Below are 24,399 nucleotides of genomic sequence, written 5' to 3' on the forward strand. Positions count from 1 at the left end.
CAGATCATTTCAAATTTTAAATCTATATGCAGCAAATCTATTTGCCCGGTCATTTCTGCATGTTGCATGGATGTACAAATAATCTTTATCTGTAAATTAATCTTTATGTCCTATAATTAGATGCAAAGTAGTATTGATCGTGCAATTATCTGTTAAATAACATCATATGGTGCAAACAGGTGTGAAGCAATTATGTATGGAATTACTTTTATATATAGTAATTAGGTGTGAAATAGTTTGCGTTTTATTGCCAGTGCAGTTGAGGTTTAATTCATTTAAATAATTTAAAAGGTTTTGACACAGAAGAAGGCAGAGAATAGAGGGAGATGGATAATCTGCAGACCAATGGGATTAGTTCACAGTAGCATCATGGTCGGCATCGTGGCCTGTTCCGGTGCTGGACCGTTCGATGTGAAGAATTAACTTGAATATTGTGTGTAGTATTTTACCTGCAAATTAATTTAAATTGTGCAATGAACTTTTGTCCCATGATGTCATAGAATCATAGAGGCACACAGCACAGAAACAGACCCTTTGGTCCAACTTGTCTGTACTGACCAGATATCCAAATTAATCTAGTCCCATTTGCTAGCATTTGGTCCATTTCCCTCTAAACCCTTCCTATTCATGTACTCCTCCAGATGCCTTTCAAGTGTAATTGTACCAACCTTCACAATTTCCCCTCGCAGGTTATTCCATACATTCACCACTCTGTGTGGAAATCTTTGTAAATCTTTACCCTCTTGCTGTCATTATGTAAAGTACTTTTAAAATGTTGATATAAACATGGTGTAACGTTTCATGTAAGTGCATGAATTACAAAAGCTGCCTGATCAATGAGATCATAAGAAATAGGAACAGGAGTAGGCTGTTCAGCCCTTTCACCCTGTTCCTCAATTCAATAGGATCATGGCTGATCCAGCATTCCTCCTGTCCACCTTTTCTGCCCTTTCCCTATAACCTTTAGATTCTTGACCAGTAGATGGATCAATCTGTCTCAGCCTTTACGGGTGGCACGGTGGCTCAGTGGTTAGCACTGCTGCCTCACAACGCTAGGGACCCAGGCTCGATTCCTGCCTCGGGTGACTGTCTGTGGAGTTTGCACGTTCTCCCCGTGTCTGCATCAGTTTCTTCCCACAGTCCAAAGATGTGCAGGTCAGGTGAATTGGCCATGCTAAATTGCCCATCGTGTTAGGTGGCTTAGTCAGGGGTAAATATAGTGTAGGAGACTGGGTCTGGGTGGGTTACTCTTCGGAGGGTCGGTGTGGACTTGTTGGGCCGAAGGGCATGTTTCCATGCTGTAGGGAATCTAATCTTAAATACACACAAGGATTCTGCCGCCACAGCTCTCATATTCAAGGCTATGGGGATGGGATGGATAAAAGGCATTAGTGTTTGGGAGAGGTATGGCCCAAATGCTGGCATATACCGACTGGATTAGTTTAGACTATCTGGTTGACATGGATGAGTTGGAGCTATGACCCTTATGTTCAGTCAGCCTTAATGTTATTGAAAGGCAGAGCAGGCAGGAAGGGCTGAACGGTCTACTGCAACCCCTATGCTCCTTTGCCTAGGGGCTTGTCACAGTGCATGTTAGTCGTTTTCCACACCGTGAGATCTTGCAATGTGTGACTGCATGGTCTGTGTTTTCACGTTGTTGGAACGACAGGGTTGCGTTGTGTCCCCACCAGGCTCTGGCCACTTTGCTACAAGCTGACTCCCATTCCTGTCGCACCAACTGGTCGAATGTCGACTGAGTGGAGCTCGGTGCCGCCACTGCACTAACTGTAGCTCACTGCAACCATCCAGTGTCGCCATGGGTGATGGCTATTGTCCATGCCTCATCCGCCTGTGAACTGAGCAGCTTGTTTGGCCACATTAGAGAGTGGTTCAGAGCTAACCGTGTTGCTGTAGGGTCTGGAGTCCAGATATAAACCAGACTGGGTAAAGACGGCAGGGTTCCTTCCCGAGGGGGACATGAGTGAACTAGATTGGCTTCTGTAACAATCGACGATTATTGTCATGGTCACTCATTGAGACAAGCTCTCAACTTCTGATTGATTAATCGATTTTAAATTCCACCAGGGCCTGTGTTCCCCAGATTAGTCTCGGTCTCTGGGTGATGAGTTCAGTGCCACTACAACACAAGCTACCCCTGTTTCACCCATGCAGCCTGGAAGGAAATGGGTTGTCACGACAGATGCTACTGCCTACAAAAATATACTGTCCCACTTCCTCCTCAATTCACGCTGTCTGCCATTTTAAGGGGACGAATCAGATTGTGTTTTAAAATCCAGGTCTGAAGGACTAAGGGGCACCCATCCCCATTCTCTTTTCTGACGACTTGGCTTAGGCTAGCAGTCTGCCAGCTGCAGTCTCATGTGGTGTAGGGACACCTCAGTGCTGTGAGGGAGGGAGGGAGTCCCAGAGCTTTGCTTTCACCCAGCGATACTAAGGACAGCAGCCGGTATTAGTCCCAGCCAATGGGTGAGTGTGTGCGTGCCCGTATGTTGGACTTGGAGGGGAACTTGCAGCTGTTGACATTCCTATATGTCTGCTGCCTCTCATCCTTCCAGGAGGTAGAGGTATTGGGTTGGGAAGATGCTGTCTGAGGAAACTTGGCGAGTCGCTGCAGTGCGACTTGTAGATAGGACACACTGCTCCCAACTGAGTGTCAGTGATGGAGGGAGTGAGTGGGGGTTAGTGTGTGAATGGTGGGGGTTAGTGTGTGAATGGGGTGGGAATTGCTGCTTTGTCCCTGGATAGTGTCGAGCTTCTCAAGTAGTGTTGCAGCTGCACCCATCCAGGCAAGTGGGGAGTATTCCATCACACTCCTGACTTGTACCTTGTCGAATGTGGGGTAGGCTCTGGGAGGGAGAGCCAGGAGGGGAGTTACTCGCTGCAGGATTCCCAGTCTCTGGCCTGCTCTTGTGGTCAAAGAATTGAGATGGCTGGGTCCAGTTCAGTTTCTGTGATTGGTAACCCCCAGGATGTTGATGGTAGAGAGGCGGTTGCAGTGTGACACTTGATTGCTATGAACGTTTCTTGCCACTGACCACCCCAAGGTTTTGAATACTTCCATTGTGTCCCTGACAAAAGCTTGATTTAACACTGAAGGTGTGGTCTGGCTCAGCACAGAATACTTGCAGTCACGCCCCACTGAGTAACTATTGACATCCCAACATTCCACAAATGTTTCTGGTTGCCAGACCATTGCATCAGTGTGTCTGTTACTCCGAGAGTGCTCAGCCTCTGGAACTCTCCGCCACAGAAAGCAATTGAGACCAAAACTTTGAATGTCTTCAAAGAAAGAGTTAGGTATAGTTTTCAAGGCCAGAGGAATCCAAGGGTACGGGGAGAAAGTGAGACCAGAAGACTGAGGTAGGTAATCAGCTGTGTCGAGAGTCTGGTGCTGGGAAAGCACAGCAGGTCAGGCAGCATCCGAGCGCCAGGAGAATCCACGTTTCAGGCAGCCCCCTCCTCCAACCCTGAGTCAGATGTAACTCCTTTTGGGAAACGTTCAATGTTTTATCCTGGCAGAGAGATCCCCGAAATCAGCCCCCTCTGGCAGAAGGCATTTCTCCTCATTCCTGCCCGAAATGGCCCAATCTGTATCCTCAGACTGTAACCCTTGGGGTTTGTACTCTCTGGTCATCGGGAACATCCTTTCCCTAACTTGGCCCTGTTACAATTCAGTAGCTTTCTGTGAGAACTCTCGCTCCTCCTCATTCTTCTCCACTCCACTGAATAAACGTGTCCTTCAGGGCTGTCCTTGTCTGGCCTACATGTGACTCCAGACCCACAGCGATGTGGTGGCTCTTCCCTGTCCTCTGGGCAGTTGGCCCAGACAGCAACACCTGTGAACAAATAAACAAGCCCTGCTTACAAACGCTTTGTACTGAACCTGTCAACCGTCCAGATCCATCTGTAACTCTGAGCTCCTGCGATCACAAGTATATAGGCCCTTCAATGCTTTGCTGATGAAAGTAATGTATCATCTACAGTCGTCCTGCTGTCCTGCCCTAGGCCCATAGACTCCAAGGGCTCCTCCGAGATTGAGGTTTCCTGCCTCTACTCCCCTTCCAGGTAGGCAGAAGTGGGTACTGCAGATGCTGGAAATCAGAGTCTAGGTTAGATTGGTGCTGGAAAAGCACAGCAGTTCAGGCAGTGTCCAAGAAGCAGGAAAATCGATGTTTCAGGCAAAAGCCCTTCAACAGGAATGCCAGATAGGGCATCCCACACCCTTGGCCATCCTCTGGGTGAAAAAGTTATTCTACAAATCCCCTGTGGACCCCATCCCTTTGACCTTGCCCATTGTTAGTCACCCTCCAGCTAAGAGGGAGCAGCGGCCTCCAGTTCACCCAGTCCACATCCCTCATCATCTTGTACACCTCCATCAGGTCCCTGCTCTCCATCCATGTAAATAAGACACTGCTTTTCTGTACTTCCTGCCATCGTGGGTAAGTTCACATTTTCCCACAATATAATCCATCTGCCCTTTCACACAAAACCAGAAAGACCTGCGGGTGCTGGAAATCAGAAACAAAAACAGAAATTGCTGGAAAAGCTCAGCAGGTCTGGCCACCTGTGCAGAGAGAAATCAGAGTTAATATTTCTCTGCAATTTACTTTCCTCCCTGTCTTTGTATTGTCGGCTGGTTTAACAGCCGTAACTCACATCCGTTCTTCCAGGTCATGCATAAAGATTGCCTCAGCATTAATCCCTATGACATGCCACCCGTCACATCTTGTCAGTCCAAGAGTGACTCATTTTCGGCTGATCTGTTTCCTGCTAACTGAACCAATCCTCTGCTCGGGCTAATATGCCACAGTCTACACTGTGCGCTCTTAACTTCTGTAGTTGCCTTTCATGTGGCCCCATAGTTCAGCTTGTAAAGGGTAAAATATTAGAAATGTACGCTAGGTTTAATAAGAGGCTAATATGCGCTTTAACATGTTGCTTAACGCTTTTTGTGTAACCATGATTCATTCCGCCATATCATGTTTTCCTGCCCCACCAGTGTGATGCGTCAGCAGTTCCCATTACCCTGTACATGTGAATTTTTCCTTTTTAATATTTGAAAAGAGGACGTGGTGTTTGGAAGCCATCACCAGGCCCTTTGCCTGATGAGTTAAAATGGTGGAGCCTCCAATCCACTGTCTGCCCTGTGTGGCATCATTACGTCCTCAGAGGTTGCTTATGTTATTTGCTGATTTGAAGCACCTTTTGTGTGCATGTGTGTGTTAGGGGTGGGGGGGGGGTGTCAGGAGTTTTAGCAGATGACACAGCCTGCTGTGAATGTGGTGAGCATTGTTCAGTTGTATGGAAAGCTTGTGGTGAAAACAAGGTAAACCTCACCTCTTCAACTGGTCCTGTTGATAGTAATCTGATCTGATAAGTGCTTATGTCACAGACTTCCCCAGTGACTCCCTGACTCAGCAGCGTGGAGCTGCTGTTGTGCAAGCTTACAGGCCCCTGCTTCGCAACCTCATCAACTTTGTTGGTGATCAGTGAGCTTGCAGGAAGCAGCTTTGGAGTCTCTGGGTTAGCAGAGTAGGTCAGGTTCTTGAGTATCCTGATTACCATTCAGCAATAGACATGCGTACGCACATTTTGGAAAGACTTATCAGGGCAGGACTTATACACTTAATAATAAGGTCCTGGTGAGTGTTGCTGAAGAAAGTGCTCTTAGGGTTCGTAGTTCCTTGAAGATGGAGTTGCAGGAAGACGGTGGTGAGAAAGGTGTTTGGCACACTTACCTTTATTGGTCAGTGCATTGAGTATAGGAGTCAGCGATCATGTTGTGGTGAGGCCACTTTGGAACACAGCATTCAATTCTGGTCTCCCAGCTTAAGGAAGAATGTTGTGTAACTTGAAAGGGTTCAGAAAAGATTTACAAGGATGTTAATGGGGTTGGAAGATTTGAACTGTAGGGAGAGGCTGAATAGGCTGGGGCTGTTTTCCCTGGAGTGTTGGAGGCTGAGGGGTGACCTTATAGAGATTTTTAAAATCATGAGGGGCATGGATAGGGTGAATAGTCAGCTCTTTTTTTTTTCCTCAGGATAGGGGAATCCAGAACTAGAGGGCATAGGTTTGAGGTGAGAAGGGGAAAGATTTAAAAGGGACCCGAGGGACAACATTTTCACACAGGGTGGTGCGTGTATAGAATGAGCTGCCAGAAGAAGCGGTGGGGGCTGGTACAATGACAGCATTTAAAAGGCATCTGGATGGGGACGTGAAAAGGAAGGGTTTAGGGGGATATGGGCCGAATGCTGGGAAATGGAACTAGATTAATTTAGGATCTCTGGTCGGCACGGAAAAGTTGGATCAAAGAGTCAGTTTCCCTGCTGTACAGCTGTCCGACCCTATTAGGCTCGCTCGAGGGGAATCTGCCTGAGTTGTGAACCCTTTGCAGTCGAACAGTCCACAGGGCTCTTAGGTGAAACCTGGCACCTCAGGTGAGGTGGCTGGACCTGGAGGTTAATCGTGTGCCTGCTGACTCAGTACGTATTTTGGGGATTGGGTGGGGAGTGCAGCCGTGTTAATGCCAACGGAACTTTCATCTTGACTGGCATTGCTTGACCACTGGCATCTCTTTTTAACAAAGAGCCATTTGTTGGAAAAGATTGATACCAACTGAAGCTGCCTTGGAAGGCTTAAGAGAGTTCATGGCAAAGTTGCATTTTTCAACAATCTGCCTTCAGCATCAGGTCAGGAAGGGGCTCAGCCATGACTGGATTCTCACTGCAGGTATCCTGTTATGAACTCAGAACGATGTAACACTGAACAAACCAGATTCGAGGACAAAATCTGACTTGACAAATCGCACGATTAAGTTTTGTGGTTGGTCACTGAAACATACTCACACTGTTCTTTAACAACAGAACATAAGTTCGTTTTACGAAAGGAAGAAAAAAAAACAAGCTGGGAGGAGACATTTAGAAAGATGTTTCCTCACACACCCAGACAGATGCAGACGTGCATACATGAAGTGGGAAATGTGTAACAACAGCCAAGAGCATGGTGGGATGGTTCAGTGAGGAGGTAATGAGAGCACATTGGAGAGTTTAAGCAGGCAGATGGGCTGGAGATGGTGACAGACTCGGGTGATGTTATAGAGCTCATCCCAGTGATGGTCACAGGTCACATCAGTCAGCAAGGTTCAGCATGGTCTGACCTCCGGCTCGAGCATGATGCTGGGATGAGTAAGTGGCTAGGAAACGAAACGAAGGCAAAATGGTTTAACTGCAGTCTGGGAGAAGCAAGGCTGATTCTCAAACAATACAGCACGATACAGGCCCTTTGACACACGATGCTGTGCTGACCGTTTATCCTTCTCTTAAGAGCAGACGAACTGACATGCCCTTCTTAGTACCATCTTCCACGTGCCTATCTAAGAATAGTTTAAATGTCCCTCGTGTCTGATTCTACTACCACTGCCAGCAGTGCATTCCACACACCCACCACTCTGTGTAAAGAAACTACCTCTGCCATCTCCCCTAAACCACCTCCAATTATCTTAAAATTATGTCCCCTCGTGATAGACATTTCCACCCTGGAAAAAAGTCCCTGGCTATCCATTCTATGCCTCTCATCATCTTGTAACCTCTATCAAGTCACCTCTCATCCTTCTTCGCTCCAGTGAGAAAAGTCCTAGCTCCCTCAACCTTTCTTCAAAAGACATGCCCTCCAGTCCAGGCAGCATCCTGGTAAATTTCCTCTGCACCCTCCCTAATGCTTCCACATCCTTCCTATAATGAGGCAATCAGAACTGAACGCAATATTCCAAGTATGGTCTAACCAGAGCTCTATAGAGCTGCAGCATAACCTCACAGCTCTTAAACTCAATTCTTGCTGCTGCTGAAAGCCAACACACCATACGCCTTCTTAGCAATGCTATCAACCTAGGTGGCACCTTTGAGGGATCTATGGACATGGACCCCCCAAGATTCCTCTGTTCCTCCACACTGCCAAGAATCCTGCCTTTAACCCTGTAATCTGTATTCAAATTCGACCTTCCAAAGTGAATGACTTCACACTTTTCCGAGTTGAGCACCATCTGCCACTTATCAACCCAGCTCTGCATCCTCTCGTTGCAACCTAAAACAGCCCTCCACACTATCCACAACTCCACCAAACTTCATGTCATTGGCAAACTTACGAACCCACCCTTCCACCTCCTCATCCAAGTCATTTATAAAAATCGCAAAGAGCAGAGGTCCCAAAACCGATCCCTACAGGCGACCATTGGTCACCGAGCTCCAGGCTGAATACTTTCCGTCTACCGCCACCCTCTGTCTTCTATGGGCCAGCCATTTCTGTATCCAGACAGACAGGTTTCCTATATCCCATGCCTCCCTACTTTCTGAATGAGCCTACCATGGGGAACCTTATCAAATGCCATGCTAAAATCCACGTACACCACTTCCACTGCTCTACTTCCATCAGCATGTTTTGTCACATTCTCAAGAGTCCAGTAAGGTTTGAGGCATGACCTGCCCCTCTCAAAGCCATGCTGACTATCTGTAATCAAACTAAGGATTTATGATTATTTGGAAAACCCAATCTCTCAGAATCCTCTCCAATACTTTGCCCATCATTGGCATAAGACTGATTTAGATTTAGATTTAGATTAGATTACATTACACAGTGTGGAAACAGGCCCTTTGGCCCAACAAGTCCACACCGCCCCGCCGAAGTGTAACCCACCCATACCCCTACATTTACCCCTTACCTAACACTACGGGCAATTTAGCATGGCCAGTTCACCTGACCTGCACATCTTTGGACTGTGGGAGGAAACCGGAGCACCCGGAGGAAACCCACACAGACACGGGGAGAATGTGCAAACTCCACACAGTCAGTCGCCTGAGGCGGGAATTGAACCTGGGTCTCTGGCGCTGTGAGGCAGCAGTGCTAACCACTGTGCCACCGTGCCACCCACTGATTTGTCTGTAATTCCCAGGATAATCCTTATTCTTTTCTTGAACAACGGAATAACATTTGCCACCTTCCAATCATCTGGCACGACTCCAGTGGACAGTGAGGATGCAAAGATCATCACCAAAGGTGCAGCAATCTCTTCCCACGCTTCCTGTAGTAACTGAGGGTATACCCTGTCTGGCCCAGGGGCTTTATCTATCCTTACCTTTTTCAAAAGTTTCAGCACATCTGCCTTCCTAACATCAACCTGTTCAAGCAGATCAGTCTGCTTGATGCTGTCCTTCAAAACGTCAAGGTCTGCCTAAGTTGTGAATACTGAAGCAAAGTATTCATTAAGGATTCTGTGTATAAACCCGCTGTAAGAAACAATCATCAAAAGCCATAAAGACAAGGCAGGTTAGACTTGGGGGAGTTTGGCTTTTGTGAGCTGAAGTCCAGCTCAACAATGGTTCTGTGCTGTTATTTGCGGGTGTGTTCTGTCTTGAGGTGGTTTTGTTTTTGTTAAATCACTGAGACCTAGCTCACTCCTTATCTGTGTGTGAGAATTGTCAGGAATTTGAACCTTTGACTGACCTTTCCTCCTTACCCCTGCACACCTTTCCCCATTGAGAGAGTATCCTGCAGCAAGCTGGCCCCTGCCTCCAGCCCTAGGAGTGTTTCAGGGCAGTGGGAATAATCCTTTACCACAATCATTGTTCCTTCAGCAGCTTAAGGCTCGATCATTAATGCCACCAAAGTCATCAACTTTGATTTTTTATGTAACGATGTACATCATGTCCACATTAAGTGATCAGACTATAATGTGGGAGCACATTGGGCAATCGAATAGCCTGTGGCAGCGCTTCCTGTAGCTGCGTTAAGAGTTACCAGAGAATCCGAATTCAGAATCATTTTGAGGTGTTTCACTGGGGGTATGTTTGGTCCCTCACTCGCTCTGGGCAAGATGAGTTAAACTATAAAAGGGGAATGACTTGGTGTTGCCCTCCCTCCCCTCCTTTTCAGCCTCCTCCCTTGTCAGTGACATGACTGAACTTCGATTGCTGGAGAGCACAGGCAAACCCGGTCGGACACAGAATGTCATGTGGTACTGGATGAACCGTAATGGGACTGTGGGAGATCTGCTGCACATTCTCACCAGTCTAAACCTCGGGCGAGCCAGGGACATCATCCTGTCAGGTATGTTTCCCATTACCCCTCAGCCATTTGTTACTCATCAGTGCTTATTCAGCAGGGTGTGGGTCTCTGTGCACTGTCACTGTCTATTCGGCAGGGTGTGGGTCTCTGTGCACTGTCCCTGTCTATTTGGCAGGGTGTGGGTCTCTGTGCACTGTCCCTGTCTATTTGGCAGGGTGTGGGTCTCTGTGCACTGTCCCTGTTTATCTGCCTACAGTTAGCTGCATTCTTGTTCTTATACCTTTGCAAGGGCAACGTTGGAGCAGGTGGAGGCCTTTTGGCCCATTGACTGTGGTCTATCATTCAAGGAAATCACAGCTTTGTGTCTCCTCAATGTCGTTTCATGAAAGTGGTTCACTATCTGTTTTAGTTGTTGATACAAGTTAAACTCAGTCACTGCTCTTAGCAACTAAAGACTTTTCGTGTGCACGTGAGGCTCACCAAACACGTGGCTGTTTGCTTCTGTAATGAATGTTTTCCTGGTACAGGTTGCGAGAAGCCATAGCATCAGTGGCCTGTGTCTCCGACTCTCACCGACTGCCTCGTGCATCTCTGATATTGTTAACCAACCTGTTTGGCCGTGCTATCGGTACTGCCTCGGTGGGGAGTAGCCCCTGGAGTGTGGTGGGACTTGAACAACAGGACATTATACTGCACCACATGTTCTCCCTCACAGAAAAGCCCAACACCCCGTCATCTCGGATATGCATTATCGTCCGTGGGCACAGCCCCGTCCCGTTCTGATGGTTCCCTGTCAGCTCATGGGGATTATGGGTCGCGCCTTTGAGAATACTGTGGTGCTGCTGATTTGCAAGGCTTCGGGAGCTAACTATTTCTTTCCCTCTGCTCTGACGAGCTGCCGTGGGTGATTAACTCCTCGAACAGTTCGAGGCTTTCCTTCGAGTCATTGAGGTCAGCGCTCCAGGCTGTGCAAATTTCTGCCACCCAACCTAGCATCAGCAGTTCGAGCTCCAACTTTGCGTGATATTCCTGGATGTGTTCTGTCTGCTGGAGCTGATTGCGTGTCCCGATCGCGTCTGTGTGGCGCGATTCCTCTTTAGATATTTTTCCACCAGCCTGCCCAGACACCCAACGGCACACCTCTGGAGCAGGTGGGAACCGAGCCCGGGCCTCCCTGCCCGGAGGTAGAGTCACTGCCACACCTCACAGGCACTCCTGTGATTTTCCTCGATGCATGGGCTGCTTACTGGCAAGAAACATTCACCCCCCCCCCCCCCCCCCCCAGTGTCAGGCCGTGAGAATTCTACCGAGAGAGAATCTAACCATTGCACCCTTGTCAAAGGTTTTCACCACCGTAGGTGAATTGGAGGTCTAGATGCAGCTGTGTGGAGGCTTGGCGTGACTCCACCTGGAGTAGGGTGTGCCATTCTGACCTCCTTCCCGAAGGGAGGACTTGTGATAGGGAAGGTAACAAAGGTCCATCAGACAGACAACTGGGATGGCGAGACCGTGCTAGCGGAGGGAAGTGAGAAACTGCGCTTGTATTCTCGGGAGAATTTCCACAACAGAGAAGTGATCTCACTGAAGAGTGCAAGCTCCTCACGGGGGCCTGCCAAGGTAGATTCACAAAGGATCTTGCCCCTGGGTTGGAGCGATGGGACCTGCAGCCAAGGGGGCACAGACTCTGAATAAGAGATCAGCTGTTTTAGACCGAGATGAGAGCGTTTTCTCGGGGATTGGGGAATTTTGGACTCCTCTGCCCCAGCGACTGGGTCATTTGAGTAGGTTCAAGTCAGAGATCGAGAGATTTCCAGAGATACGGAGTTAAGAGTCGAGAGTGTGTTGCTGGGAAAGCACAGCCGGTCAGGCAGCATCCGAGGAGCTGGAGAATCAACGTTTCGGGCATAAGCCGTTCATTAGGAGCGAGTCTTGTGGGCTGCGGCTGAGAGATAAATGGGAGGGGGGGGTGTGGTTGGGGGTAGGAAGCTGAGAAAGTGTTGGTGGATGAAGGTGATAGGTCAGAGGAGGGAGTGATGGACAGGTCTGGAGGGCAGGTAGGTCCTTCCCACCTATCGCTTGCACCTAACTATCGCCTTCCCAGCCCCACCCCCTACTCCATTTATGTCTCTCGGCCTCCTCCCCGCCCCTCCACCTTCCTGATGAAGGGCTTTATGTCCGAAACATCGACTCTGTTACTCCTTGGATGTTGCCTGACCTGCTGTGCTTTTCCAGCCCAGCATCACACTTTTGGACTCCTTTGCAATGGGCCAGTGACCATGGCCCACCTGTATGTTTTTGAGGGAATGTGACATCCCTGTCAGTTTGTTTCAATCGCTAACATTGAGCTGTGCGCCCTCCTGTTAATACAGAAAAGATTTGTGATGAATACCTTCACTCCATCTAATCGCTTTCTCTTTTACCCTCTTGCAAGGACATGGGCAGCGCTGGGTGAGGCCACCATTTGTTGCTTCTCCCTAATTACCCCTGGAGCTGTGCAGCTTGAAAGGGGGCAGTCAGGAGTCAATCTGAGCTGTCCCAGCCCCTTGGGGCAGAAGATTCCAAAGACTGCCCCCCTGTCCTGACCAGGGCTAATCCCTGTCAGAACTTGATCAGACTGGGAGCCTGGTGTCTGCACCTAGTGGCCCTGCGTTTGCGAAATGATGGGGACTGGTGGTAAGCTGGAGGGAATTCCACACCAGGCACCTCCAGCTCACTGCAGCTGTTGGTTCTGTGACTCAGCCTTTGCTGCAGAGTCACTTTCTGTTTGCATTTGCATTTTAGGGTTTCCCCCACCCCCCGAGAATCTTTAGAAAGACATTTGTTTCGCCAAAAACTTGCGTGAGGTTGGGGGGTTTCCCCTGCGTTTGATGGAGCTCCAGCACACGTGTCTGTGTGTGTGTCTCTCTGTGTCTGTGTGTATATGTGTGTCTCCCCACTCAGGGCTGCGAGGCGTTTGTTTGATTTTTACTTCGTGTTTCTCCAAAAGTCTTTAAAAGAGGCAGCTCTCATTCCTTCCCGGGAAGAGGGAATTGCTGTTACTCGTCCTTAATTGCTCCTCTCGCTCAGGCCCTTTGAGGGCCGTGAATATTCGACCACGTCGCTGGAGGGGTCTGGAATTGTTCACTTTGCTGAAGGATGGCAGTGGTTGTCGGATGGCCCTTGAACGACAGCCGGTAGTTGTCTCGATTACTTGGCTTAGCTTTATACGATGCCAGTTTTTGGGAATAGAGTTTAACTTCCGTCAGCTGCCCCAGTTTGACTTGAACCCGTGTCCCGGAGCACCGACTGGTAGGACACCTCGCAACCTTTTAAAAGTCCCTGGATGAGGCACTGAAGTGCAACAATATTCCAAGCTTTGGGCCTAGTGTGGGTAAGTGGGACTGGGAGAGTACAGCGTTGATGGGCCAAAGAGCCTCCTCTGTACAGTATGATCTCCAGCTCCTGGCCCGTGCACCAGCCACCAGGAAGTGCCCAATTCAGGCTGGGGTGGGGAGTGGCCTTGGCAGGGCATTGTCGCAATGCCTCCCTTAGTCAAAGAGCTTGCCCTGGTTGGGCATGTGGATGGCCGTGCATCAAGCTACGTGGGTTGTGCCAGTGAGATCAGAGGCACTGGTGGCGTCTGCTTAAGGGCACATGTGACAAAGGTCAATCTGCTGTTGTGATCGTGAGGCAGCACCTTCTCTTGGACCTTTCATGTGTAACAGCCCGTGGTGGGGTACGGGTGCTGGGAAGGCGAGAACTGGGGAACAAACACACCGTTGAGAAGGCGAGGACACCAACCAGCTTGTCTCGATGAACTTCCTGCCTGGGCTGCGGTGTTGGAGGGGGAAGTGACTGCACAGTCATCCTGGAGTCCAGAGGCCACCCCCTTCCCGCAGTCTGACCTAATTCTGCTTTTAACTTGCTCAGCTTCCACTGTGTCTGTCAGTAGACATTCCCCTTAAAGCTTCGACTGCGGGGGCGTCGCAGCACCCTTCACTGGGGGCTATATGCGACCAAGAGTGGCTGAGGAGGCTGGGAATTGGCCTCTGAAATGTGGAGGGGTTCCTACCATTTCTTCCTCATTAACCCTCGCTACCACCACTCTGTGCACCCCCCCCCCCCCCCCTCCCCAGCATTCTTCACCTCCCCTCACCCCACCGCTCACTCTTTCCCCACCTGGTTCATCTCAGACCGTAGAGGTTTCAGCTTGGAATACTGAGACAGAACCCCTCTCGCTCACGTTTTACTTGCTGGTGATGCCTTCTGTGTTCGCTGACGTCTTGCATCCAGCACAGGGGCAGCCTCCCCATTTGCTCACTGCGATAACCTGCTGTGGGGAGGGGGGTGTCGGTGCCCCCCCCCCCCCAATCTCTAGTGGTGTTGCTGCTGCATCCTGTGTAGGGTATGGGCACCCCATGGTGCTGTTTGTTGAGGAATGGGGGGAGATTCCAGGATTTTTGACCTAACAGCGATGATGGGATGGCACCGTAACAATTCTGAACCAGTGTCTTAAACAGACAGGTATCCTTCAGGACTGCATTTGCATAGCACCTATCACAGAGTTGTTCAGTGCGATTTATAGATTCAATCTGGTCAATATGGACAAAATACAGCTTCCCTCGCCCCAACGCATCCATATTAATGCCAACTCTTCATCCTTCTAAGACGCTCATTAAACCTGACCTCTTTGACTGAGTTTGGTGGGGTGTGGGGGGGGGGGTGGGTTGGGGGTATGGGGAGTGGGGTAGGGTTGGTTATTCTTGGCTGCTTGGCATTGGATTAGTTATCGGAGTCAATTCTGAGAGATGGACTTGTGTGGGACAGTGGATTTCAAATGGACGACCAGCTTCTTTAATGCTAAGGATGGGCTGAATGGTCTCTTTCTAAGTGCCACAACGTTGCTGCGGTTGTGATCTTGCCTCGGGGTGGGTGGGATCGTGCTGTGCTTCATACCATTCTGCGAAAGGCCTCAGTGTTATGAAGGTGTGGCATATCCACGGGTCACGGTGAGGCTGTTGGCCTAATGACAGGATCTCCCTGTGTGCCATAGGGAGGCCGAGCATATGCCCATTGCTGCCCCCCAGGACGGACCCCTACATCCCGCGACCACCTGCAGAGCCGTTACCAGAACCTAGCCCAGTGCCGAGCAACTGGTCAGACCCTGGGAAGAGCCAGCGCTGGAAAGCGAGTGAGCAGGCGACGGTGACTGTCAATACTCCCTGTGAGTAAACAGTATGTTGATAGAGGGAGTGGTGAAGGTAGGGTTTAACGTGTCAATCGATCTGGGAAGTGGGGGGGGTCAGCATGTCAGGGGGTGGAGGGAATGTGTTGAAGGTGGGGGCCAGTGTGTCGGGTGGAGGGAGTGAGTGTTGAAGGTGGGGATCAGTGTGTTGATTGAGTGTGGCGGGGTGGGGTTGCTCTGTCCCTGGACGGTGTTGAGCTTCTCGAGTGTTGCTGGAGCTGCCCCCATCCTGAGCAAGTGGGGAGGATTCCCTCACCCTCCTGACTTGTGCCTTGTCGATGGTGGGACTGGGCTTTGGGGGGAGAGTCAGGAGGGGAGTTACTCGCTGCAGGATTCCCAGCCTCTGACCCGATGGGGGGAGAGTCAAGAGGGGAGTTACTCGCTGCAGGATTCCCAGCCTCTGACCCGATGGGGGGAGAGTCAGGAGGGGAGTTACTCGCTGCAGGATTCCCAGCCTCTGACCCGATGGTGGGACAGGGCTTTGGGGGGAGAGTCAGGAGGGGAGTTACTCGCTGCAGGATTCCCAGCCTCTGACCCGATGGTGGGAGAGTCAGGAGGGGGGTTACTCGCTGCAGGATTCCCAGCCTCTGGCCCGATGGTGGGACAGGGCTTTGGGAGGAGAGTCAGGAGGGGGGGGGGGTTACTCGCTGCAGGATTCCCAGCGTCTGACCTGCTCCTGTAGTTACTGTATTGATCTGGGGCTGGGTCCTAGCTCAATTTCTGGTCAATGGTAACCCCCAGGATGTTGATAGTGAGGGGGATTACAATGATGGAAATGCCATTTGCATCCTAACCTGGGTAGTGGCGTTATTACATTGCGGGCTGGAATGTTATAACAAAACCTCTCTCTTTTCCTTTTATTTTCTTTTCCTTTGCTTTCCCAGTGCCAAAACCGGTGTTACCACGTCCGCCCACACCTCCCAACATCCTGCTCACAGATGTCAACCAATCCAGCTTTAGTAGCAAGGACAGTTGGAGCAAGGTAAATGGGATCCTTTCACCCTCCGAATTACAGAGATGGTGAAAAAACCCAGCGGGGGGGGGGGGGGGGGTAATCTCCAGCGAGACCTATCTGATGACTGCAACAGGGCAGGAGTGGGCACTGAAAATGTGTTGCTGGAAAAGCGCAGCAGGTCAGGCAGCATCCAAGGAGCAGGAGCATCGACATTTCGGGCATAAGCCCTTCTTCTGGAATGAGAAAAGTGTGTCCAGCAGGCTAAGATAAAAGGTAGGGAGGAGGGACTTGGGGGAGGGGCGTTGGAAATGCGATAGGTGGAGGGAGGTCAAGATGAGGGTGATAGACCTGAGTGGGGGTGGATGCTGGAGATTAGAGTGGTGCTGGAACAGAACAGCAGGTCAGGCAGTATCCGAGGAGCAGGAAAATCGACGTTTCGGGCAAATGACGTTCCTGATGAAGGCCTTTTGCCCAAAACGTCGATTTTTCCGGCTACTCTGATGCTGCCTGTCCTGCTGTGCTTTTCCAGCACCACTCTGATCTTGACTCTAATGACTGCAACACACAGAACCCTTCGGTGCTGCACTGGGAGTGCCGTTTGGCACTGTAGCCCCTCCATCACATCACAGGAATGTGGGCACCGCTGGCCAGGCAGGTATCTGTTGCCTGTCCCTAATCACCCTTGAGCAGAGTGCCTTGTTTGGGCCACCTCTGAGGGACAGGCGACAGTCAGCGGCATCACAGTGCGAGGGGCTGGAATACATTCTAGGCACCCGGACCCTGAACGGGTGTAACAACGAGCTTGATGAAGACAGCGCAACAAACTAAGCGCTATCTTTTCAATTTACTGCAGATTTCCCTCAAACATTATCTTATTTTCAATCTCCCCCTGCAGGTTTCCTACAACATTCTCTTTGTTTTAATCTGTACTCCTGCAGGTTTCCCTCTGACTGTGGTCGCAGTTAGCAAGATTCTGGCTTTCGATTCCAGATTTTAGGAATTGAATTTAAGCTTGACCAGCCGCCACGATGGGCTTTGACATTTCCCCCACACCGCCCCGTGGCTGCCCAGTCCCCAAAACTACAGTTGAGTAAGATCACCCAGTATGCAGCAGGGTCCTGAGTGAAGGGCTTATCTGGTTGTGAGTCCTGCGCACAATTATTAAACCTTTCGTGCAGTTTGTGGTCTATTCATTGCTGTATTTATCCGTCACTGTGTACGAGCCCTCCATGAAACCTATCTTGTAATGATTTATCGATAACCCTGACCCTCCCCACCTCCAGCTCCCAAGACCCTCTGTTAATTTGTCCTGATATGATTGTATTTATCGAATGCCTCTCTTTTCGGTGAGATTCAAACGCATGTCAAAACAGGGACCAAGATAGATTAAAATTTCAGGGGAAATTTATCAGAACACACGTACTTCCTTTTCATTTTCGTTTCTTCTCTGTCTTGCTTTCTCTCCCCGTCTTGCTTGCTCGCTTTCTCTCTTGCTCTCTGTTTTGCAACTCTCTCTCTCTCTTCCCCCCCCCCCCCCCCCAGGATCCTGCTTTACTATCTTCGATGTCCTCCTCCATGATGACCAAGTCCCTGTTCTTTTGGCCACTCCATGAGCTCAGAGCGGGTACCTGTGACTTTGCAGACAGCCAGAAGATCGGCGAAGGAGGGTTCGGCTGTGTGTACCGAGCATTGATGCGCCACACCGAGTACGCTGTGAAGCGACTGAAGGAGGCAAGCCGGATTTTGTTTCTGTTGTTGGGTGACCTTTTGTTGTCGCTGTGTCTGGTTCCTTTCCCAGTCAATGTCGTGACCCCCAGATGTAATGAATCCCAGCTGTGAGTTCCCTCTGTGCACAGGGTTTGTCATGCAACGGCTGATTGATTGATTGTTAAGATTACACAATGCCTTTGCCCTGATGTGACAAAACATCCACTTGTAGTGGAAGACCTCTTCAGGCAGGAATACGAGAACCAGGAGCAGGAATAGGGGGAGTCATTTGGCATGTCAGTCCTGCTGTGCTGTTCAGTGCAATGACATCTGATCTTGGACTTCAATTCTGCTTTCTGTATCCCTCAATTCCACCCCATCAACCCTCTGAACAGCATCCCATCCTGTCCCTGTTAACCCACCTAGCCTGCAGACTATGGGACAATTTAGCACGGCCAATCCACCCTATCCTGCACATCCCTCATCTCCACGGGACAATTTAGCACAGCCAATCCACCCTATCTTGCACATCACTGCAAACTATGGGACAATTTAGCACGGCCAGTCCACCCTAACCTGCATGTCCCTGGGCACTATGGGATGATTTAGTACAGCCAATCCACCCAAACCTGCACATTCCTGGGCAGATACAGGATAAATGTGCAAACTCCACACAGTTGGTTGCCTGAGGGTGGAATAAAACCTGGGTCCCTGGCTTTGTGAGGCAGCAGTACTAACCACTGAGCCATGCTTGTACTGCCGTGTTCTTTGTACCAAAGTGCTTCACCTCGTCCTCCTCCACCTTGAGCGTGATCTGAGATCTGTCTGCCCACTCCGCCAATATGTTAGGGTCCTTTCTGAGTTTGAATCTTAATCCGCCAGTGTCGCAGTCTGCGTGCTCGCCATTCTGTGGAATACTTTTTTTAATGCAGAAACCGAGCCTTTAGATAAGGTCAGGGCAGAGGTGGTGAGACTTTTGAGAGGATATCAGCATCAGGTCTTAACCAGATTGCCGATGCTCTGAATGAATGGTAGAACTGTTCGATTTGAACCTTTACTCCCCACTCTGTCTCCTGCAGGATTCCAATTTGGATTGGAAATCTGTGAGAGGGACTTTTCACACGGAACTGGAGAAGCTGTACCAGTGAGTGCGGGGTTCACACGGGTTGGGGGCCGTTGTGCGCGATTCTCCTATCGGGTCTGCTTTCAGGCAGGCTCTGACCCAGCTCTGTTGCTGTGCTCTTGTCTGCCCCACCCCAGGTACCGACACCCAAACATCGTGGATTTGGCCGGTGGCTGTGTGCAGGACGGTGTGTACTGCCTGGTGTACATTTACATGCCCAACGGATCGCTGCAGGACTGGCTCCAGTGCCAGGTATCAGACAGGGCTTCAGTGGAATGGGATAGTGGCTTCCATGGTGCAAGATCTATCTCCTTTTTGCTTTCCGCCCCTGCCATTACTTGGCATCGCTACGGAAGGTGCCGGGCGATTCTGACCGCTCGGGTAGCAACCTCCCTCCCGTTCATTAACGTTTGCTTAAAGTAGACTGTGTCTCTGACCATGTGGTGCCTTGGCTGCCGTTTGTGGGGCATGGGTGCTGCCCGCAAGGCCAGCGTTTGTTGCCCATCCCTGATTACCCTTGAGCTGATTGGTGGGCACAGGCCCTTTTGGGTTAAGAGTCGAGCCCATCGTTGCAGGTCTCTGGAGTCGGGTGTAAGCCCAACCGCGTGAGGATGGCCAATTTCCTTCCCTGTTCGTCCACCAGGCAAGACTTGATGACGTTCCCCGATTGCCGTCACGGTCACCGTCGCTGAGATTGGCTTCTGACTCCCGATTCTAGTTGAATTTAAAAACTCCCCAGAGCGTTAACCCAAGACTGCGAATCCAGCAGCATGGCTGCGCTCTCCCGCAGAGTCTGAACAGTGGATCTGGCGGGGGAGATGTTTCGTGGCCATCGCTTCAGGCAGTGGCCAGTCCATCCTTTGCAGGGGCAGAGGGTTCTTATAGGATTGAGTTAACACAGTGACACTGAGGCCAGTTAGTCTGCGCGTACTCCCCGTCCCGCGCTGCCGGTTCCTGCGCGTACTCCCCGTCCCGCGCTGCCGGTTCCTGCGCGTACTCCCCGTCCCGCGCTGCCGGTTCCTGCGTGTTTTCCCCCACCACCACCCCACCCCGTCCCGTGCTGCCACCCTTATCTGAATCCCCTCCAAGGTAGGTTGGTCCTCGCAACCGAACTGTAGTTCCCCGCTTCCTTGTTCTTGCTGTGTGTCCTCACCGTTTCCTCCTCTGTTTCCTGTAGGATGGCACCGCTCCACTCCCGTGGCTGAGGCGACTGGACGTGGCTTTGGGAACTGCTCGTGCGATACAGTTCCTGCACTCGAGCAAGCCCAGCCTCATCCACGGAGATATCAAGAGGTGACGAGCTGGCGCTCGCTAAGTTCTGGGATTCATTGGTCCCACGCACCACCGCACTGTCGGGGGGGTCAGGACTGGTGGGTGGATGCTGAGGGAGGGGGCGCGTTAGGAGGGTCAGCACTGAGGGAGGGGGCACGGTCTGGGGGTCGGTGCTGACAGAACAGGTGCAGCTGAGGGAGCAGGCACTGTCGGTGATGATTGAGTGGGCACTGTCGGGGTTGGTGCTGAGGGAGCAGGTTCGGCGCTGAGGGAGTGCTGCAATGTCGGAGGGTTGGCGCTGAGGGAGCAGGCACTCAGTGGCGGGCCAAGGGAGTGCGACATTGTCGGGATGTCGGCGCTGAGAGATAGCGGGCGCAGTGCAAGGGTTGATGCTGAGTGATACATTTAACTGAATCCCCGTCAGGCCTGAGGGAAGATCCCAGTGGTTTTGGAGCACTGTGTCCATGATGTTACCTGTTCTTATCATTATTTCAATGTGTCTGTCCCTTTCCCAGTTCCAACATCCTCCTGGATGAAAATTTTGTTCCAAAGCTTGGGGACTTTGGGCTGGCACGTTTTAGCCAATATTCCAATAACCCTGGGAAAAGCTGCACGATAGCAAAGACCAAGACGCTGCGGGGAACCCTGGCATACCTTCCTGATGAATACATCAAGAGTGGGCAACTGTCCGTGGAACTAGACACCTACAGCTTCGGAGTGGTGAGTACAGCAAGTTCCACAATGTGCCCTGTCCATGGAGGGTTTGATGGGGACAGTATAGAGGGAGAAAGTGAGGTCTGCAGATGCTGGAGATCAGAGCTGAAAATGTGTTGCTGGAAAAGCGCAGCAGGTTAGGCAGCATCCAAGGAGCAGGAGAATCGACGTTTCGGGCATAAGCCCTTCTTCAGGATTCCTCAAGAAGGGCATATGCCCGAAACGTCGATTCTCCTGCTCCTTGGGTGCTGCCTGACCTGCTGCGCTTTTCCAGCAACACATTTTCAGCACAATATAGAGGGAGCTTTACTCTGTATCTAACCCCGTGCTGTCCCTGTCCCTGGGAGTGTTTGATGGGGGGACAGTGTAGAGGGAGCTTTACTCTGTATCTAACCCCGTGCTGTCCCTGTCCCTGGGAGTGTTTGATGGGGGACAGTGTAGAGAGAGCTTTACTCTGTATCTAACCCCGTGCTGTACCTGTCCCTGGGAGTGTTTGATGGGGGGGACAGTGTAGAGGGAGCTTTACTCTGTATCTAACCCCGTGCTGTCCCTGTCCCTGGGAGTGTTTGATGGGGGACAGTGTAGAGAGAGCTTTACTCTGTATCTAACCCCCCTGTTTCTGTCCTGGGGGTGTTTGATGGGGGGACGGTGATATTCTGATCCATGCGAGTGCCCCTCTGTGATTGCCATACCCTCACGTGGAGTTATATTAACCATTCCTCCAGTGTCCCTGGGTGAAATTTCCTGAACTCTATCCCAAATGACTCAGTGGCCTGTGGACTGGGCAGCTCATGAAGGCAGCCCACCACCACCACCTCAAGGGGCAGTTAAGGATGTCCAGTGAATACACAGCTGTGGGGCCGGTGAACGGTGGACAGGTTTGAGGGACCGAATGGCCACCTCCTCCTCTTCGGTCTGTATTGCTGTGCAGTCCTCCCTCTGTTATGCCTGTGGGATAAACACCTCATCCAAGTGACATCTTTCCCCCCCCCCACCTCCTCCTCCTCCTCCTTCACCCCCCCCCCCCAATCCGTTTTAGGTCCTGTTGGAGATCCTCACTGGACGCAAAGCCTTGGAGAGTGATGGGTCAGCCAAGCCCAAGTACCTGGTGAGTCTCGGGACTGCTTGCAGGGTTTGCAGCTCCTCCCGGCCTCCCTGCTCTTTCGTGGGCGGGGGGAGGGTAACAACCGGCCAGAGGTGCTGCCCCTTCGCGGGGAGGGGGAGGGAATGGCTAGGGGATGGGGAATCCAGCCCAGAGGTATCTTCCTCTTCAGTGGTCAGGAGAGCGGTCCCTCGAACACAAGCAGTCAGTTTCCCAGCACCTGGAGAGTGTCAAGGATGAAGGGTCGGCTTAACCAGGCAGGAAGAACATTGTGAAACCTGAAAGGGTTCTGAAACGATTTACAAGGATGATGCCAGGGTTGGAGGGTTTGAGCTACAGGGAGAGGCTGGGGCTGTATTCCCTGCTGTGTCGGAGGCTGAAGCGGGTGACCTTACAGAGGTTTATAAAATCATGAGGGGCATAGGTAGGATAAACAGACAACGTGTCTTCCCTGGGGTGGGGGAATCGAAAACTAGAGGGTGAGAGGGGATAGATATAAAAGGGACCCAAGGAGCAACTTCCCACAGAGGGTGGTACGTGTGTGGAACGAGCTGTCAGAAGAAGTGGTGGAGGCTGGTACAATGACATAATTTAAAAGGCATCTGTTTGCGGACATGAAAAGAAAAGGGGATATGGGCCAAATGCCAGCAAACGGGACTAGATTAATTTACTCTCTCTGGTCGGCACGGACGAGTTGGAGTGAAGGGTCTGTTTCCATGCTGTCTGACTCTGAGCGGTGAGTATCACTGGCCCGGACGGTTGGCCGCGGTGCTGGGAGTGGGCAGCGAATCCTTGCGGCAGTCAGTCCCGTGGTGTCTCCACACCCCCCCCCTTACCAAGTGCGGTGGTGTGTCTCGAACTGGTGTGACACGCGCGCCGTGTTTCCCCGCCTGCAGAAGGACCTCGTTGAGGAGGAGGAGGAGGAGTGTGATGTTGGCGAGGCAGAGGGCCGGAGCCTGCGGGTCGCTGATCGCATCTGCCGCTGTCACCTGGACAGGAAGGCTGGAAGGTACCCAGGCTGTCTCCCCGTACAGCTCTGCGCTCTCGCCTGTGAGTGCCTGCAGCGCCAGAGAAAGAGAAGACCAAAAATGACCAAGGTAACGAGGGCCAGTGACGCATACGCACCCCCACACCCCCCTCCTTCGGTGCGTTTGTTAACAAAAGCATCACGTCCAGAAATGGCCACTGCTTTCACATCACCTGCGGTAGCGGTGTGTATTTACAAAGCTCCTCAATGTCGCAGGCAGTGCCACGAAGCCCGTTCTCTCCTAAACCCAGCCCCAGGCACCGTTTCACCAGAGATCCCATATAGTTAGTCCAAGTAGTTGGCTGATGTGGAGCAACTCTCAAAGGGGCAGGAGGGGGAGTAGGGGCTGGAGGAGGGGACAGAGATTGGGAGTAGGGGACAGAGGAGGGGACAGAGATTGGGATGTGGGAGTATGGGCTGGAGGCGGGGACAGAGATAGGGACGGGGGGAATAGGGGCTGGAGGAAGGGACAGAGATAGGGACGGGGGGAGTAGGGGCTGGAGGAGGGGACAGAGATAAGGATGGGGGGGAGTAGGGGCTGGAGGAGGGGACATGGGTGTAGGGGCTGGAGGAGGGGACAGAGATAGGGACATGGGAGTAGGGGCTGGAGGAGGGGACAGAGATAGGGACATGGGAGTAGGGGCTGGAGGAGGGGACAGAGATAAGGATGGGGGGAGTAGGGGCTGGAGGAGGGGACAGAGATAGGGACATGGGAGTAGGGGCTGGAGGAGGGGACAGAGATAAGGATGGGGGGAGTAGGGGCTGGAGGAGGGGACAGAGATAAGGATGGGGGGAGTAGGGGCTGGAGGAGGGGACAGAGATAGGGACATGGGAGTAGGGGCTGGAGGAGGGGACAGAGATAAGGATGGGGGGAGTAGGGGCTGGAGGAGGGGACAGAGATAAGGATGGGGGAGTAGGGGCTGGAGGAGGGGACAGAGATAGGGACATGGGAGTAGGGGCTGGAGGAGGGGACAGAGATAAGGATGGGGGGAGGAGGGGACAGAGATAGGGACATGGGAGTAGGGGCTGGAGGAGGGGGGACAGAGATAGGGACATGGGAGTAGGGGCTGGAGGAGGGGACAGAGATAGGGACATGGGAGTAGGGGCTGGAGGAGGGGACAGGGATAGCGAGGGGGTGTAGGGGCTGGAGGAGGGGACAGAGATAGGGACATGGGAGTAGGGGCTGGAGGAGGGGACA

The 24,399-nt window shown here is 51.5% G+C and overlaps 1 protein-coding gene across 1 annotated transcript in view; it reads left to right on the top strand.

The window, feature by feature from the left end:
- The window catches only part of irak1 (interleukin-1 receptor-associated kinase 1), a 45,109-nt gene that overhangs the window by 4,960 nt on the left and 15,750 nt on the right, over positions 1–24,399 (top strand). The window contains 10 exon segments of the mRNA XM_087985284.1: positions 9,946–10,119; positions 15,110–15,280; positions 16,186–16,283; positions 17,799–17,987; positions 19,043–19,107; positions 19,224–19,338; positions 20,264–20,379; positions 20,874–21,078; positions 22,112–22,180; positions 23,071–23,271. Of these exon segments, the coding sequence (XP_087841410.1) occupies positions 9,946–10,119; positions 15,110–15,280; positions 16,186–16,283; positions 17,799–17,987; positions 19,043–19,107; positions 19,224–19,338; positions 20,264–20,379; positions 20,874–21,078; positions 22,112–22,180; positions 23,071–23,271 (1,403 nt within the window).

Source organism: Chiloscyllium plagiosum, unplaced genomic scaffold, assembly GCF_037043375.1.
Source record: "Chiloscyllium plagiosum isolate Xiang-an unplaced genomic scaffold, Cpla_swu_hap1 HiC_scaffold_51, whole genome shotgun sequence".
Taxonomy (NCBI): Eukaryota; Metazoa; Chordata; class Chondrichthyes; order Orectolobiformes; family Hemiscylliidae; genus Chiloscyllium; species Chiloscyllium plagiosum.